The sequence below is a fragment of the Molothrus aeneus genome, chromosome 1 (assembly GCF_037042795.1).
Source record: "Molothrus aeneus isolate 106 chromosome 1, BPBGC_Maene_1.0, whole genome shotgun sequence".
In the NCBI taxonomy this organism is placed as follows: Eukaryota; Metazoa; Chordata; class Aves; order Passeriformes; family Icteridae; genus Molothrus; species Molothrus aeneus.
This window is the reverse complement of record NC_089646.1, coordinates 29,811,548-29,830,668: the sequence shown is the minus strand read 5'-3', so window position 1 is coordinate 29,830,668 and position 19,121 is coordinate 29,811,548. Positions and strand designations below refer to the sequence as shown.

At 38.3% G+C, this 19,121-nt stretch overlaps 1 protein-coding gene across 2 annotated transcripts; it reads right to left on the bottom strand.

The window, feature by feature from the left end:
- Positions 1-92: 92 nt before the first annotated feature.
- Positions 93-18,097, bottom strand: LRRC72 (leucine rich repeat containing 72). Of its 2 annotated transcripts, XM_066554048.1 has the most exons (9): positions 18,049-18,097; positions 16,392-16,465; positions 12,946-13,015; positions 10,801-10,882; positions 9,482-9,595; positions 5,236-5,325; positions 3,170-3,334; positions 1,949-1,976; positions 93-467 (listed from the first exon to the last, which is right to left on the bottom strand). In XM_066554048.1, exons 1-9 carry the CDS (start codon positions 18,076-18,078, stop codon positions 302-304), a joined length of 819 nt encoding a protein of 272 aa, XP_066410145.1. In that variant the 5' UTR covers positions 18,079-18,097; the 3' UTR covers positions 93-301. The 2 variants fall into 2 exon arrangements, with proteins under 2 accessions (XP_066410145.1, XP_066410154.1); XM_066554057.1 differs by lacking the exon at positions 9,482-9,595.
- Positions 18,098-19,121: the final 1,024 nt, after the last annotated feature.

Below are 19,121 nucleotides of genomic sequence, written 5' to 3'. Positions count from 1 at the left end.
GTGTATTATAAGAAATAAAAGTATTTATCCTTAGTTTCCTAAAAATTAAGTGTGCACTTTAGTACTTTTGGATAACAAAATTATGGTAAGGATTCCATTTCAAGCAACTTTTATTATAACATTGCCACTTTTTATCATTTGTTTTCTTAATTTCTTCACTCTCTATACAACATGTGATAAAAGAAATGTTACACTATCATTTTTTTCTGTAATTTCACTTAATTCGATGTGTGTTGTTGTGTACTTGCTTTATGTTAACCTACTTATGGGGTTAACATTAGAGAGAAAAATAGGGTTTTTTTCATCTGAACTGGACTGTCAGCTTCTCAAGGGGCTCTTCTGCTTTGTTTTCAAGCCGCCTTTCTTGACAGGTGGCTACTTTGTTCCAGTCCACAGAGGAAAATTCCATTAGAGATCTTGTCATTGCCCGCACTAAAACTGCATCTTCAGGGTCCTCAAATGGTACTCTGCAAAAAGAAAAAAGCAAGTCCATCCCCTGAACATTTCCAAACCACTTCAGAACTAATTCACAAGACACACCCTCTGGAAAATGAAAGTAGCAGTCATGATGATACTAAAGAGGGAGGATTTAAAAATTTTAAATTTTCAGAAGGTTTTCTTCTACCAAATTTAAGAAAGCAGAACAAAATGAAAAAAGGTTGGAGTCATGAGATTCTATTTGAAAAAATCATATATAAATGATTTAAAAAGCATTTATAGTAGACTTAAAAATGTTTCTTTGTTTTCAATTTTTCCCCCCCAAAAGTTGTAATTATATACTTTTAATGCTCTGATTCAATGGACATGATTGAAGTGATTTGGTACCCATTACTGGAAATGCACATTTATTTCACTGTGGATTCTTAACTAGCCCACAGGCAAATATCCAATCTCCAAGCTCTGAATCCAGATCACTGTGAGCTTGTGTTCGTGTATCCTGCCACAGCTGCTGTCTGGGAGAGAAAAGCAGCAGATTCACACCATCAGAGCAGCACTGACAAGGAACTAAAACCTTCCAACTCACATACAATGTTAAAACTTTGTCTTACAAGAACTTATTTCTTAAAGATGTCCCTGTACTAACACACCTCGTAGAAGCCACAGGACTGTCTCCACTGAGTGTCATGAACTTTGTCATGAAAAGACACCTTGCAAAGCCTCAGCATTTCCACAAATTACTCCAGGCAGCTGTACATCCATTCTAGCAATGAGGACAGCCTACTGCACTGAAGGCAGGTAAGACTTAATTGTTCAACAGAAATAACTTGATTTTTAAAGAGCTGTGCTCAGAGTACTGTTAAAGGATATTATATGTAGGCTCTTGTTATTTCCTTCAATGCCTTTTTCAAATCTTCTCATATGTAAAGCTAGAAAGTAAAGCCAAGCCTGATACCTAAAGTTTGCTCTTTGATACCTAAATCTGCTCTTACAAAGTTTGCATCTAAACTGTCATCACGTTAAAATGCAACTTTTCTCCTGTCTCAATCTAGACACAGAGATAAAACTTTTACATTTATTTCTATGATTTTGAAACTGAACAGAATAAAATTAACATCACATACAGAATAAAACAATTTCATTCTACAAGTCACAATATTTTCCAGAGAGTGTGTTTCTGAACAGCCAGTCAGGAGAACATTTTCTGAGACATAATATAGAACAGCTATTCTGATGCTCTAATACTTTGAGCATGCTTTTTCTAGTGATCAGTGTTTGATCTTACAAATAAATGGCATTTTTATGTACCCATTTCCAAATGTGGAATACCTTTCAATACTAAATTTTAGACAACAAACCTAGTGTAGAGTTGCATCTATATTGAATACAAAGACCTGAAACTGTTTCAAATGCTTATTTTTACATTTTCTCTAGTTAGGGTGTTTTTTAGGCATAGGAAGAGGAACTTAAATGCTTCAGAGATGCAAAAGGAAGAAGAAACATTACTTACCTATTAGTGTTATTTCCAAATTCTTGACCTATAAGAGAAAGTTCAAATTATGATGTTAATGGCTGTACAGCAATTTGAGTAGCTGAGAATTGATTGCTATCCTGATCCTAAATTGCTTGTTCAAATTAATTGAAAACTAGCACATGATTTGAAATTTTTAAGATAATATTTTATTAAAATAATATGGAAGCAAGTATTTGCTGGGTTTTAAGTGTAGGTAGTTTTAAGTTTTTTGTATTTTATTTCCTGTAGACATACACATCCAGGCTTTTTTTTCTTTCACAGAAAATGAGGCCGCTGTAGATGCGTAAGATTGCAGGGTAGAGATAAAGACAGCTGTCTGCCTGCTTTGATAATCATCAGCAAAACAAATTATTAAATATGCTTAAACTATCCTCTTTTCCCCAACCTCTTCAAAATCATTGTTAAATACACTGCTTTCAGTTTTACTATTGTGATATATACATTAAAAAAAAACTTGCAGGTATTTGATTACTTTCTAAACTTTCATCTGCACGATTAAAGTGCTACAATTTCAGTTATCTATGCACAATGGTGGGGTTTTTATCTTTAAAACATCAAAAGCTGACAAGGTTGTGTGGGATTTCAAAGTTAGTTCTGGATTGTGATACAAGTCTCATGGTTCCAGCTGGTATTCACCTCCTTTCTTGTGCCAGGATCATGCTGCCTTCAAGATCTGAATGGTTTAAGAACTCTATAAATTGAATTATATGCTGTTGTAAGACATCATTAAAATATTCCCAGCTTGAAAAGCATAAAGAGGAATCTGCTTACAAAACCAGATACATAAAATTTAGAACACTAGAAGAAAATATTTTCTTCAGGAGATTATCTTGTAAAAGCACTAGAGGGCATCAAAACTCTATGATGCTGAGGACTGGGAGTCAGAAGTTGATTGAGATGTTTTAAATAGAAGTAAAACTAAACATAAGACTCTTACTGACAAAAATTTTTCAGTTATCTTTAAGGACAATTCTGTAACTACAGGGTAGTGACTAGAATTTATCTGCCACAATACTCTCAGTAGAAGGATTCATTGTTGCCTGCTGCTGCCATGACTACTTACTTTATGAAGCTGAGTTCTCGATGCATTTATATTTTATTACTAAAACCAATAATGTTTTATCAGATGAATGAAAAAGAACATTTCTAATTCAAATGACCTAAAAATGTATGCCTTCCTTCGAGCATTATAAATACCTGAGGCCATTATTGGTCTTCTGGCTGGTTGAGTGCATCTGCCAGATCCCACCGTAGTCCCCAGGGATGTGTCTGCTCTCTTCCCAAAAGCTACTGACTGCATCACCCAAGCCCTTTTGGGGTTATAGAGATTAAGTGCTGACTCCCTTTCTTTTTGTGTAACTACTGTTAAAAGGGATATAAAAAAATTAATTTTATTTCTATCAGTTGAAAAGGTAGCATACAAAAGGTGATTCATAAATTTTCTGTGCAGTTTTTTTAACAACAATAATAATATTAATTACACAATTTCATGGCAATTAAAAATGGGAACATGGAGTGATACTTTCTAAGGCTTTAGGGTGAAGCCCTATACAGTAAAGTATTTTCTTCTGAGTGCAGTAGGATCCGAAATTTTAAATGAAGATGCTAGAAAGCAAGATTTTTTGTGCTGCTTAAATGAGATCTCCTGCAGAAGTAAGTAAAGATTTGGAAGTGTATTTATGAATAGCAAAAACAAGTCTTGGTTTAAGACCAGTTCAATTCCCATTGGTCAATTACAGAGAAAACCCTAGGAGTGCAATCAGAAGAAAAGTTTAAGTTTTTCCTGTTTTCCACTTTAAGAGAAATAACTTTAATTTTTAAACAAATGGTTTGAGGCTCTTAAATCAAATTGGGGATGGTGGCTTAATTTTATGAACCTTATACTAATCTAGTATTTCAGCTATGGAACAGAAGTCAGCTAAACTTTTAGAACAAGTAACTGGCAGAAGCATTTTCAGTTCAGGGAAGTTTTGGAGTCATGGTGTCTAGGGGACCAATTAGGAAGGAACTGCAGTAGTCATGCCTGAAGGTAGTGGAACATGAGCGCATGTGTTGTGTGAAGGAGACAGCCAGGACTATACTGGTAATGTTCTACAGATGGTGAAGAAGCTTTGTAATGTTTTAGAGAAATATTTCACTAAATAGAAAGTCCAGGATACAATTTGATACAAATTACTGCCTCAAGTCTTAATCCAGGACTGATTACAGTAGAACTGTAGTTAGGAGACGAAGTCCAGGAAGTTTAAGGAAGTGTTTCTAGACATGTAAATGCAACACGTATTTTTCAGCACATTAAGCTTCAGTCATCACTCCCCAGTCAAAAAGTGATATTTTAGTAGCAGCCTGGCAGATGTGCTAAGCACAAGTGTAACACAAGAGCAAGTGCTCAGGAGAGTGGAGGTACCTGTGCAGAATGACTGTGTGTGAGCAAATGGGCACCTGGTCAGATCCAGCAACTCCTCATCAGCCCCTGGCACCTGCTGGGGCCCATCCACCAGCTCTCCTACACAACAGCTGCACAGCTTCCCAGCACCTGCAGATGTCCTGCACCTGCCTTGCTCAGTCCTTTTTCAAGGTGCTGGATTTTCCTCACTACTTTCTTACAGAGCTGAGGTAGGAATCAGCTACTTTCTCAGTGCTCTCCAGTAATTTTCAGTCCTGTCAGTCACACAGTTCTCCTTATACCAGAGATAAAAATCACCAAAGGTGATTTTCTGGGTACATTGTGGCATGTTTATGGATTCACTGATGTGATATCTGGCTATTCTTAAGAAATTTATTTTCTGTAGAATTTTCAGTAGACAAGCTGTGAAAGATCTCTTGATAACTTGTGGATATTTATTATATTTGAAAGCTTGTTCTGCATTTACCTTATCAAGAAATGTGCATATATGTACTTAAATTGTACAGAAACATGTACAAACCTAAGCAAGCACACTCACCCATGTGAATATACCAGTGAATGCACAGAGATAGGTACACATTTCTAAGCACGTTTTTATCTTTACTCAAATAGACAAAGCTACAAGAAAAAACCAACATAATATAAAAAGAAATCAAAAATATTTGACAGTGTTTATGCCATGCAAACTCTTTTTTCTTGATAAATCTTAACAATAAAAAGGTATCTGGTTCATTAGTTCTCTTTCTCTATCAACAAATGCATGTAAAACAACAGATAGGATAATTTCACCTATGTTTCCAAACTGGTTAGAACCAAAAGACACTGACAGTGCTTTGTGAGAGAGGAAAGCAATCCTTACACTTCCTGTCAAGGAGCTGAACTGAAGGAAGGAAGTATATCACATAAAGCCGGTAGTCTGGATCATACTCCAGAGGGTTATGGAATAGGTCTGCAAAACATACACAGAAAAAAGCCCCAATGTCACAAAAAAGCAAACCCAGCAAAACAACAACTTTGCAAGGCAGGAAAATTAAAGGTCACTAGGAGCCAAAGATTTGTACAAAATATCAAATTCAAATTGTTCTTAGGCTGCATAAACACTTTACACATGTGAAATTACTCATCTAAACATGGACTGCAGGAAATGACTTACTGCAGAGTATGCAAAATACCACAGGCAAGATCTGAGTAAAGGTGTCATCATGCACTCCAAACCTTTATAGCGAAAAACACTGATGTGTTTGCCTTTGATTTTCTTATGTAGTGTTAGGTAATCCCTATTTTAAATAACAAGGGTCTTTTATGTGTGACAGCTTAAATGTAAGACACAAAATTTGTAGGAGGATGGAGTTTTTAATATCAGATGAGCTTTAGGACACCTAAGACTTTATCAGAGCTGATAAGAGGCTGTATCCCACAGATACAATATAAAATGCAAATACACAGCCTTCTGATATTTTGACAGATGATGAGTTTGAAAACTCAAGAAACATAAGAGAATGTTTCAGAGGGCCTAAATTCCTAAGAACCTGGGTTCCAGTTGCATTCCTCGACACTGGAGATACCAAGCTCCAAAAGCTCATTAGCAACTTGGCAAAAATGTTTATGTTCAGGTTCAGGTTACCTGTCTAACCAAACCTCTGCAACACAGAGACAGGTATCAACCCTGTGCTGCTGCTTGGCCAGGTGTGGAACATGAGCCTAGCTCACTGCCAGTTTGTTTAGTGATAGTGATATCTCAGGCTGATTAAAACAGAAACTTGCTCATTCACAGATGAGCTAATAAACAAGCAAGTGTTGTAGGGTGGGACCTCTTTTCTAAATAAAAAACATTATAATGCTTTTTATCTCCTTATACAAATGCTGTTCTTCTAAGACAGTAAAAATAATCAGTAGGCTGTCAAGGTGACATGAGAGCAGGGTAAAAAATCTTAAATTAATCATCTTTACAACTACTGCTACAGTCTGCAGTCATCTGTTTTTCTCTTTCTGAGGAGAGGCTGTGGCTAATACTTGCTCTAGGGTAAAAAAATATGTCATTTAGCAGTTAGGGAGAGGAAGATGGTAGTAAGAGATAGTAGAAGAAAAAAGTCAGAAAATATTCCACTCAGATTTGTAATCTACAAGATGTAATTTCATGTTCTTCAGGACTGCTGAGGGGGCTCAGTGCTTGATGGGATTTAGCAGATATTTTGAAGATGCAACAAGGCTGGAATGAGCATTTGTCCTCTCCTTCATAGAAAACACCTGTTCATGTATTCAGAGGAGAACTTTTTATTTTAATTCTTTTACATATTTTTTAAAAATGCTGTACTTAAAATTAGTAAAACACCCATGAGGTGGCAGCAAAAGAAAGTTCTATTTTAGCAGAATGAATTTCTTTTCCTAGAAAGTGTTAATCAGAAAGAATATTATGTATGCATCTGATAAATCTATTCTTGAGTCGAGAAAATATACTATAGCACTCCAAAGAGAAAAATGTTTCAGAAAGATCTCTAAAAGCAGGTATGTTTGGTAGTGGAATAGAATAAAGATTCAAGAGAATATTTTCCAAGGCACAAAACAGTCTCATATTAAACTTGTGAATCTGGATGCTGCTTGGATTATGTCCCTGCTCAACAACACTGATTTGTAGGTTTGTTTTAGGGAATGTGCACTTTTCTACTCCTCATTTTTACAATAAATTCAACCCTTGTACAGATCAAGATGGTTTTGTTTTACAAAACATCTGGGATCAATTTCTGGCTGAGCTATCTACTTTCTTGTCAAGGTCATGCAATTTTAGTTGTACAAATTAGGATAATGCCTTCTTCCTCCACAGTTTTGTCTGTTTTCTCTATTTGGAGTGTAGGAAAACAGTGTGCCTCTGCCACATGGGGCAGAAACGTAGTGAACAAGAGAGTTTTCTGAGGTCTAGCAGCAGGATGTTATCAGCTGTGGACAATAAATCAGTTGAGTCAATTTACAGAGTATGTAACAAAAATCTTGGATTCCAAAAGGGAGATGTGAGCACAGGGTGAGCCCATAAAGCAGCACTCTGAATCTCCCAAAAGGCTGCAGTTGTAGGCAGCACGTGCAGTAAATCTTTTGAAGCTGAGTGTCTTCCCTAGACACCTGATGAAGGATGGTTGTTATGCTACATATCCAGTGCAGGGCAGTGGCTAAAATCACAAGAGAGCCTTCAGGAAGAGAAATGCAACATTTTGGCAGCTGGATGCTACTCCTGAAGCAAACAATAATAGCGTGTTTTAATAGTTCTATTGTCCCCAAGAGCTACCAAATAATAAAATGTTGTTAAGCATCCAGAAGCTCTAATGAGGGTTAGCAAGTGACTTTTTTTCTTTAAATCAGATTAGCAATAAAAAAGATCTACCTCATAACAGTGAGAAGTCTCACTGGTTTTGTTTTATAAAAGTGAGTTATGGGCACAGCCCTTTGCAAAGCTACACAGTGCAAATTCTGTACGCATTCAATATTTATTAATATTGCAAGAAGGCAGATAAATTATATAGTAATACAATATATAGGATATGACTTTTAGAATTTATTTTGTTCATTTACTGATTTAATTTACTTCAAATATGACAGAGCATTTTATTAACCCAGTAGAGACCTGTTAATTTGAGAATTCATTATTACAAAATCCCCTTGAAGCAAACGTGTTGACAGTTTTTTTCATGACTGCAAAGGTCATGAAGGAATGACTTTAAAGTTATGATTATTAAGGTTGTTAAGTTTCTCCCATTGATTACTGTTTATTCTTGTACAAATATTTGAACTAAACAACATTTTTTTTTAAATTAGGGTAGATCAGTATACTATATATATTGTTTGATTGTTCTTTCAAACACTTCCTTTTCTGTGGTGGTGGCTGGTCCAATTTGCATACAATTTTCACTGTCCCTTTGTAACTGCCATTTATAATAACTCAGCAGCACTTTAACTATCTGCTCTGTATTTCCCACAGATGGTTGCAACAAGTACAACAAACTTCCTGTGTTTGTTGAAGCTCCTTATTAACTTGTAGAGCTAACATTAAATTCAAGTGACTGCACCATTCATACATAGGATGTCTCTCCAGACGCTGCCTAATCACTTCAAACAATTGCATCCTTAAATGGACTCATTTTTCTATCTTGTATATAATGACAAGAATTTCAATAGTTTGGCTGGCATGTTGTCTTCCTAAACACTTGATTTGTTTTTATTAGTTTCAGTTCAGGGTCAAGTTCAATTAAAACTTTAATTTTTCATTCATATTTTCCTTTCCCACAATCACACATTCAGTTTTCTGAATGCTTAAGGAGGTGTTATGGCCTGGTGACATTCTGACATTCCCCTCCTTAACCATGTCACCAAGGCACAAAACTTGTTTACTGTCTTCTCCAAGTACTGAGCTTTTGGCATGACCTATGTTGACATTCCTTTAAGAATCATGGAAAAACACTGCTTATATTTTCATTTTCAACACCTTAATAGCATATAATCCTACCTTCTTATATTGTAACTTAGTGGCACCGACATTGTCTTGTATAACTTCATTTGAAATTTCAGAGATGGTGCAATTTTCATTTTCAGCCAGTGTATCAGAAAGTATGCTCCTTAACAGACATTGTTATGAATAATACCTAAAGTACATTTATTCTTAGACTCAAGAAATCCAGTCTGCCAAAAAGATGCAGAAAGGAAGTTCTATAAGCAAGACAATTAAAGAGGCGGGAATTTGGGCTCTATAAGCTATCACTCAGTCTCAACAGCAGCTAACACCCATTTTTCAACTCCTTTCTCCTCTATGATAATCTCACCCTACTCCTGTGTTCCATTACAGAGAGGCAGCTGTAAACTGCTTAGACATCATCCAAGCTACTGGCAGCCAGCAGCCAAAAAGTTAACTTCTGAACTCACTTAGCAGTTTTTCCTCAGTTGAGGTACTCTCTGTGGAATTTTCATGTCTTAGAGATCTCTTTCTTCTGTCAAATTTGGCTGAAATTGCTAATTAGCTTCAAAAGCTATTGGCAAATGATGTGGAAATAGACAAGAAACATCCCGATAAGAAACTAAAAAGCTACTACTTGCTGTTCTGCAAAATAAAAATAAGGTATTACTTAGAGTCTGCAAGCTTATCATTCCTTTCAATTCCTTCACTGTTTTGCCAAGTTTTTTTAACTCGTTGTTGTGAAGAAACAGAATCTGTAAGGAACATAGGTGTTTCAGAGCACCTGAAATAAAATGAAAAATAATTAATCATTCTCACCATAGCTGCCTTTATTAGAACATTATTTTGCTATGCTGTACACTGAATTTGGTATTTAGTTATTTATGTATGCCTGTCTTTTAGTAACACATTGCATGAGATGTTAATTAAGCAATAAATTAAAGATATTTCAATATCCTTTTCACCTTTCTAGTCACATCCTTTAAGCACATGCCTATCTTTTTTTCATTCCAATTTTTTCCATTTGTCCACATCACCCTTGTATCAACAAATCAGCCTCAATTGCAACCTCTCTTCTACCTCCCTTCATTCCTCCTGTATCCCTGTAATCTTTGCTTAACTCACTTTCTTCTACCTTGACCTAATATTACCTTTGCCTGACAAAGAACAATATATGCCTAATCCTACCTTTGTCTTACAAGTAGTAAATAGTGCATTCCTTAGAAAATAATTCTGTTTCAAGTAATTATTGATGTATTAAAAAACTATTACAAAATATTGTTTTGACCCAGACTGTGTTCACATCCTCACACATCAAGATTAGATATCTCATTTTCCAAATCATATACAGTATTTTCTTTCTCTACTAATGATACTCTTCTGTTTATCCATATTTTGATATCATCTGTATTGTCTCTTGTATCTATGTTTATGTCTTTCAAAGATAAAGTTTGCTTGAAATCTCACAGAAACAAATCAACATCATTTCTCATCCAGCATTTAACAGGGACAGAAAAAAAAATTTAAAATGTCTAAAATATTTAGAAATGTATTATGGTTTGGCCTGTTCATTCACAAATTTACAAGTCTGGTAAAGCCATTTTAATCTACAAGGACAAGCAAAACTAAAATAGAAGTATAAGACAGATGCATTTTTAAAATAAACCAAGGTTGGCAGTAACTTTGCAAAATACTTCAGGTTATAAATTCTCAATATTAAATATGATCATGTAAGATCAAAAAAATTTCACAATTGCCTGACATAAAGTGAATGACATTTCATCCCTTAAACCAGAATAAATACATCACCTTATTGTCACTCAAGTATGTTGGAAAAATTAAATATCTAATAATTAATATGTGTTAATACATAGGATCTTTCAACCATTAAGTTACTTGCTGTAATCCAGTTTTATAAATTTGAATGCCAATACAGAAAAAAGAAAGTGTAGGCCTCTGCTCAACAACTTAAAAATGGAAGACTGGTACCTGATATATCTGTCAGCTTGTTATTGTTGAGATAGAGCTCAGTCAAGTAATAGTTTTTGATTAAGAAGGTTAAATCTTCGATCTGAAATTAGAGTTAGGCAAACTGTTATATGTCACTCTGAATGTGGTGCTGGAGAATTATAAACATGGCCTCTGGAAAACTGTTTAACCACAGGTAGTTCCTTATATTTCTGTTTAAGACTCTTGGTTTAAGGATTCTCTTGACAACTGAACCTTCATTAGAAGTACTAATTACAAATCAAATATAAGCAGTAGAGCCTTACCTAATTTTTTGAACTACACATTTAACATCTGTATTTGGAAAGAGATTTCTTTAAATGACTGGTCTCCACATTTTCTCTCCTTCTATTCATATTTGAAATCATTTTTATTGTTAAAAGACCCTTGTAGAGCATAATAATTCTACATTGGTTTAAGAATATTCCTGAAATATGTCATTTGAATAAACCCAGAATCTTGTTTTTAAATTGCTTTTCACCAGCAAGCTCAAAGAGCGCAAAATGGTTCTTATTCATCAGAAATGTCATCTAATAATACTTAGAGAATCAATTAGAGTTACAGAATAAAAAATCAGTATGAATATGGGTGTATTCCAAATAAAGAGTTATCTTCAGTTCCTATGGAATATTCCTTGTTTGGAATAGCTCAATTCCAATACACTTTTGACTCCAGTGCAAGGTAAAGTATCTGCAGTGGGACAGCAAGCTGACCTTTATAATCACTGAGAAATGGGAATACTAATGGTGCTGAAGTTTTTATCTTACAGTTTAAATGCAAGAACAACAAACAGAATTTTATTCCTCACTCTGTGAATTCTGTGACAAAAAGTAGTTTGTCAGGAAAGGCATTATTTCAGTCCTTGAATTTTGCCACTGACTCTGAAATAAATGTGTTTTGCTCTGTGTATTAACAGTACCTAAAAGCTGGAAGGAAGAGCACAAGACAGAAGTTTTTACACTCCCTTGTGGAAATGGAATGGTTTTCCCAATCTTTGGCAAGTTTTGTTTTCAGAATCATTGGAAGTTTGCTTTTTTTCTGATAAAACCATTAAGTACAGAAAAATATGCTGCTCCTATTGAGGCATTTCAGTAAGACTTCTCCTATGAAAAGCCACTGAGTGACTTCGCCACATAAGTTATATAGAACAACAAAAGAATGTTCTTTGTTACTGCTTAGGTAAGAAAAGTGAGAGTTGTGGAAAACTCCAATTTATTTCTCTTTTTTGATCAGCAAGATCAGTTCAGCTTAGTCATCAGGCCATTTCTTCTTCTTCTTTAATGTCCTTTCGCTATACAAGGAAAAGCCCTATTATACCTGTGATTTTAGTTAAACATTTTAATATATCTATGCATTTGCTCTTTTCAAAAATAGTTAGAGATCTTTTGAGGAATTGGACATAAGATGCCATACAACTGATGCTAGCCTGGGGCAGCAGATATACACGTGCTCTGAAGTGACAGGGAATGCAAATTTATTTTTTCTGCTGCTCACAGATCTACTTATTTACCTGACTAAGCAATTCTGGAGATGGAAGAATTTGGGCTCACTGTGGAAGTCATGTAAACTACTGTACAGTAAAATATTCATACCCTGTCATCCCTAGAACTGCAGTGCTGCTCCTGTGCACAGGGAGAAGCTCATTTCACTCTCATGTGAAATGAGAGTGAAATAAGTTTTATGTCACTCTCATGTGCATGACATCAAAAAGGAGCCTCACCTTGACCACCAGCCTGCTAAATAAACTATGCATATCTGCCAGAATATAAAAGAAGAGTCATGCCTTTCCTGCAATCCACTCCTGTCCTACAGCCGCATCACCCCTCAGTCTGTTCTAAGAACTGCCCCCTCTAATTACACTGGGAGCTCAGGAATTAGCACAAAACCTCAGCTCCTTAAATAAAATTTATAAATCTAATGTGAATCTAAAGGAAAATATGTTAGCTCTGTAATGTCAAATAGAGTTTTCTTCAAATCTGTTATATTTGACAGTTAAATTAGCCTGGAAATTGAAAAGAATCTATTTGTTTGACAATAGATATAATACTTTATGCTAGAAAAGACCACAAAATAATAATCAGGGAGTATAGATGCATTGTTCTGCTCTTTAAAGGAATATCTAATTACCTTATTGTTGTTAATCCACAAATACCTTAATCTGCGAAACTGTGATAGACTTGGGATACTTCTTAGACCTCTGATGGGAGAAAAAAAAAGAGTAACAAATTTCTTAATGTTAATAGTGCTTACTAATTTGATAAATATTTTATTTTCCATAAATAATATTAGACAAGAACCAGAAAGGCACACTTCCTTGGAATGTATAGTACAGAAAGACACAAAGAGAAGGTGGCAGAGACAGTGTAAGCTCTCTGCACACCTGCAAACATAACAAGGCAGCAGGTAGTAAAGAAACAGGAACAAAATAAGTGATACATTAATTGCTTTTCCATAACAGCATGAGTTATGAGTCTGAGTCACATGTACTTTGCACTTTGTAGAAATCCTGCTCAGAACACAGGAGGAGAAGTTTGGCACCCTGGGGACATGAAGCTAAAAGCAAAGCTGCTTTGAAGGTGCAGTGGAGATTGTCCAGCCACAGGAGACAGACATCAAGCACATCAATGTGCATTTTTTATTATTTTTCATATTAGTGTATATTGTGAAATTTTGCCTTTTTTCCATTCCTGTCCTATTCTCATAGAAACTTAGTACATCCACTGAGGCTGAAATGATCTCCCATGTGCTAGTATGGTTTTATGTTCCATTGTGTATCTAGCACTTTGAGCTTGCTAGTGTACTATAAATAAAAAATTACTTACTGACCAGAAAATATTAGTGAGCTGCCGAGTGATTTTAACTAACTGCTCTTCTTTATTTTCATTGCTATAAATAAATGTTCTTAATTTCCACTAGAAAAATTATAGATTACTTTTACCTGACAATTTTTAATTGCCATAATAAAAATTTTCTTGTGGATTTTAATGTGTTGCAAGATGAAGGCCAGTGTTTCAGAAGGTAACAGGACTGATAAAAATTAACCTCATATTATCAGTCTAAAGGCATGTCTGTTTTCCAGCTGTGAAGTCTGGTCTCTATCTTTCTGTGCTGTCTTTTTACTTGTTGGGTTGTTTTTTTTCCAACACACCCTCCAGGTACAGACAAAGGGAGGGTGGATGCCTTTTCTCATCTTGCTTTTGCAAATGAAAAGTCTGTCAAGAGCAAACTCTACAAAGTTGAGGCACTATACTTTTAGTCCCTTGTATTACTGAAAATCAGATTATCCTCTCATGTTGCTACTTTAAACTGTTTCTTTGGCTTCCTCAGATAAGCCATAGAAACTAACTCTGCAAATACATACTTAATGAGTCTACTGCCACAAGTAACAGAAAAAGACATTATTGCAAGTAGCAGGGACAAGCAGATGGCTGTTGACAGGACATGCAGAGCTCCTAAAGAGCTCCTATTTAATTCTCCTGTGCGTCCCTGAACTACATTTCAGGTAGCAAAGCCAAAATTTCTTATATAAAATTCTTATATTCTTGGTCACTGCCACTCTATAACTAGATTACAGCTTTACATTTAATTGGCTTTACTCCCTGTCTAGTAACAGCCTCATCTTCACTATCTCCAAGCCTCAATCTGTTGGCTTTTTGGTTTTGGTTTACTGCTTTGCTCCTTTTTTTTTTTTTTTTTATATTAAGGCATTTAATTTGCCCCAGGTAGAGCTTAATTCCTCAAACATTTTAAAAGAGCCTGTCCTTTTCTACATGCCTCCCAGACTTTGTATGTCTTCTATAAACTGATCCTTTTTGGCCTGCAGCACTCTTTTTCTACCTACTGCTAAGTTAATCAGTTTTCCTGGGATGACAGCTTTCAGTGTCCAAAATGCATTGTTTCATGTTCCTTTCATAGTAGTGGTTTAAAAATAAAAACTCATTCCCTCTTATTTGATTGACTTTAATTTTTTTCCATTTTCTTATTTCAGCTATCAGAAAAATACGCCAAACCAACACTAAAGGAGGCATGATCTGATACTGAGCTTGGCTGGGGTTCAAGTTTATATAAACTGATATAGAATAAAAGGAGTTCATTTCTATCCAATCATAAAAGAATCCATCTTGCATCATCTTTACCAAAATGGTTTAATGGGAAGACAGATCACTTATTTATCTGCCATGTGAGCATTTCTTTTTATTCTATACCAAAAAAATACTTGAAAGCTAGTGAGGGCACACATTTAAGCATTTAAAAACAGAAAATATGCCAATTAACATTGTATACACAGTCTTAATTCTTTACATCTGTGGTATAATAATTGTATTGTTTAGAAAGTATGTATATATGCCCCTTGTAATTTTCTCATTATTGAAACTTCTCCCTTAAATTTTATCTTTTTTCTTCTTTCTAAAATGCACATTTTAAGCAATTTGACAGTAACTATATGTTTTACCTCACAAAGCATCAAATACTTTCTTGATGTAAATCAGGAGATATGATAAGGAATTTAAACATATTAGTGAGCAAATTTAGATTTTCAAGACCATATAATTTCCACTAAAAAACAGACTTGACAACACTGAAATCCCTTAATCCCTTAAGACTTTTTTTTCACTCATTGGACCAAGAGACCTTGAAAACCTTGTCTCTAAATTATTAAACTATCTTAGTTTTTCTATATGCCATCAACCATGTGAGCAGTGGATGCAGTTGTGAGGCTGCAGACAGGTATGCAACACTTGGAATTGTGCCCTGGCCAGAAATTCCAAGCCGCTTTCCCAAAACTTTGAAGTATGTCCTGTCATGTATCCATCCCTCTATGGCAGCCTCTCAGCATGTTCATACTACAGCATACACCTCTATCAAACTAGATCACCCACAGGTTCATGAAAGTTTGCCTTCCTTCACTTAGTACATCTTCTCCTCATCTGCCCTACATCTCAAGCTGCTTCATTAAGCTCTCAGAGGAGATCAGCTCTCTCATCAGTACTGCCTGCCCAAAAGAAGTGTTCTTGCGCTTGTATTCACTTTATCTTGCCCTGCCCTCCCTTCAGTTCTCAGCAGTACAGATGCAGGTAATTTCAAGGGTGGTACCACTGAGTTTTGCCATTGCAGTAACACATTTCTTCAGGGAGGTCAGAAATTTGGCAGTTCCTAGACTGGGCAGGTCCCGTGTTCTTTCATTTGCCTTCTTGATACTCCTTCCACCCAGCCTTATGTGCCTGTTAGAACAGGCAGAGATCAGCCCATCAGCTCTCACTCCTCTGCTCCCCATGGCAGAAATTCATGTACAACTCGGTGAATTCACAGACCCTCAAGCAACTCTGGGTTGAGACAGATTGTGTATCTAGGGATGAAGCTGTTAGCTGTGAGCACGGTGCTGCTGTGAGTCTGTGCACTTTTACCATTTCTTCATTCACAACATGTATGGACTATGTAAGAATATGATGTACTGGTATTTCACATATAAATGATGTTCAGAGAGTTCCTGGTACAGAAAGCACTGTGAGAGATTTCCATTTACTGCGTGCTCTACTTTTAGTAAAAGTCAAAGCAAGAAACATTTTACTTACTGTCTAGCCAGATACAATGCCACGACATCCACATTGCTCTTATAGCCACAAATCTTCAGCTGTTTTTCTATTGCCTGACAGTATACAGTACATTTGTCAGTATAATATGCTGCATTGCTATGGAGTCAATACATTGTAACATATGTGAACTCAGTATTTAAAGTAACCAAAATTAATATATGCATCACAGCACCTTATTACAGAAAACTGTAACATAATCTAAGAGAGATAGAGAGGTATTAAAATTCCAGTCTGTATTTTAAATTGATAAAAATATTCTGGTGATTAGGCTAAACTTACACTAATTTTCTTTTCCTGTGGAGAATCATAGATGGTAGACATTGAACAAGAAATTAACATATATTTACTGGAGAATGGGCTTCTCACTCAGGTCAGCTAATCCAGTACTTGTGATGAATGAGGAAACTGCTTACTTTGCATTATAGTTGCAACTTTATTTTATGCAGCTTTACTTTAAAACTATGCACGTGACCTTTTAAAACTATGCATCTAGAAAACTCTGCTTGTACATTTAACATTGAAAAATGCAGACACGATTTTTATTTTCAGAGTATATTATTGAGGTGTCATAACTTGCAAAAGCAACAAAACCCATTAATGTAAGAATTATGGATCTCTTTTACTAGTGGTTGATAAATACTAAAATGCATATCAGAAAAAATGGGTTTAATACATGAGCTATTGTGCCCAAAATCATTATGTCCTCTATTGTTTAAAACACAAAACTGATACAACTTCACATGCACAAAACGGCTTGGAAGCACTGACAGGCATGCTGAGAGTGGCCTGTATTGGCTGCACAACCACTCCAGCGTGTTCTGGGTGTGCTAAACCTACACAAAACAACTTGCTAATGTGTGGGACGTCCGGCACTCTCCGGCCAGAGGCAGCCAGGCACACACAGGCCGCCTGTTCCCCAGAGCGCCTGTGGGACCCTGCCTTTTGCCCAGAACTGGGCACGGCCAGCTGCCAACTGCAGATGTCGGGAAGGGCAAAGGTCTGAACAAATGGCCATAGTTTTGTTACTACACGTGCATAATGTGCCCATGGAACACCAGGTGATCTCTGGAGAAAAGCAGCTGTGAGACACCCCAAGTGTGCCGATGTCGGGCCCCGGCACTGCGGGACACAGCGATGGGAAGGGCCGACGTGACAACGGGGAAGGCACACCTACGGCAGAGAGCACCAACCCGGGGGTAGCGTTCCACAGGAAGGCTGTGCTCAAACATTCGTATTTCGCACACTCCGTTATGCGACATCTCATCCTCTCCCCACCCTGGAGCCCCGTCCCTGTCAGCCCCGGCTCTGCGCCGCAGCACCGCGCGGCCGCGGGGGGGCCCGCAGGGCCCAGGCGGGCTCCCTGGCTGCTTGGGAAGGACAGGGAGGGCTGCCCGGGCTCTCTCGGAGGATCCCAGCCGCTCGCTGCCGCCCCGCGTGGGAGGACGGACGCGCCTCGCCTCGGGGTGCGGTGGCGGTGCCGAGCACAGCGAGAGGCGGAGGCCCAGGCCGCTGGGACCGGGCGGGTGCGACGGGCCGAGCCGGGCCGAGCCGGGACGGCCTCCGTTCGGGCGGGGCCGGGCGGGGAGAGGAGCGGCCAGGGCGGGCCGAGGGGAGAGGAGGGGCCGCGCCCGCTCACCTGCCCGCCGGCCGTGTCGACCGCCGCCATCTTAGAGCCCCGCTGTGGGCAGGCGCCAGGCGCGGTCGCGAGACGTGGGCAGAGCTGCGCTGGGCCGGGCGGGCCGGACGCGGCCGGGCCGGGCTGGAGTGGGGTTTCGGGGCCGGGACCCCCAGCACGCACCTGGAATCACTGAATCGGTTTAAGAAAGTACTTCTGAGATCATCAAGTCCAACCTATGACTGATCACTGCCTCCTCAACTAGATCGTGCCACTGAGTGCCACATCTACTCTTTCCTTAAACGTCTCCAGGGACAGTGACTCCACCACCTTCCCGGGCAGCTCATTCCAATGTCTAATCACCCTTTTTGTGAGGATATTATTTCTTTCTCTATCACAGCTTGACACTGTCCTCTGGTCCTGTCACTGGTTGCTTGGGAGAAGAGACCGACCCCCACCTGGCCACAGCCTCCTTTTAGGGAATTGTAGAGAGTAATAAAGTCTCCCCGGGGCCTCCTTTCCTCCAGGCTAAACAACCCCAGCTCCCTCAGCCACTTCTCAAAAGAGTTATGCTCCAGACTCCTTCCCATCTCACTTGCCCTTCTCTGGACATGCTCCATCACCTCAATGTTCTTCCTGAGCTGACAGTCCCAGAACTGGACCCAGTAGCAATAGTGTGACACTGAAATGGGAGCCCCAGCCTGGGTGTGACTCAAGACAGGGCTTTATGCTGGGGAAGGAGCTCGATGGCGAGCAAGGGATACCCACAGCAGGAGCCAGAACCTGGGGAAGGAGCTCGATGGTGAGTGAGGGATACCCACAGCAGGAGCCAGGACCTGGGGAAGGAGCTCAATGGTGAGTGAGGGGTGCCCACAGCGGGAGCCAGGACCTGGGGAAGGAGCTCGATGGTGAGTGAGGGGTGCCCACAGCGGGAGCCAGGACCTGGGGAAGGAGCTCGATGGTGAGTGAGGGGTGCCCACAGCGGGAGCCAGGACCTGGGGAAGGAGCTCGATGGTGAGCAAGGGATACCCACAGCGGGAGCCAGGACCTGGGGAAGGAGCTCGATGGTGAGCGAGGGGTGCCCACAGCGGGAG

Coding starts and splice junctions, on each gene's coding strand:
- LRRC72 (XM_066554048.1), bottom strand. CDS start 18,078: ATGGCGGCGGTCGACACGGCCGGCGGGCAG. Junction 9,596..10,800: donor CAAGCTGACAGATATATCAG/GTACCAGTCTTC, acceptor ATTTTATTTCAG/GTGCTCTGAAACACCTATGT. Junction 5,326..9,481: donor GATAAGCTTGCAGACTCTAA/GTAATACCTTAT, acceptor TATGTTTTGCAG/ACCTATTCCATAACCCTCTG.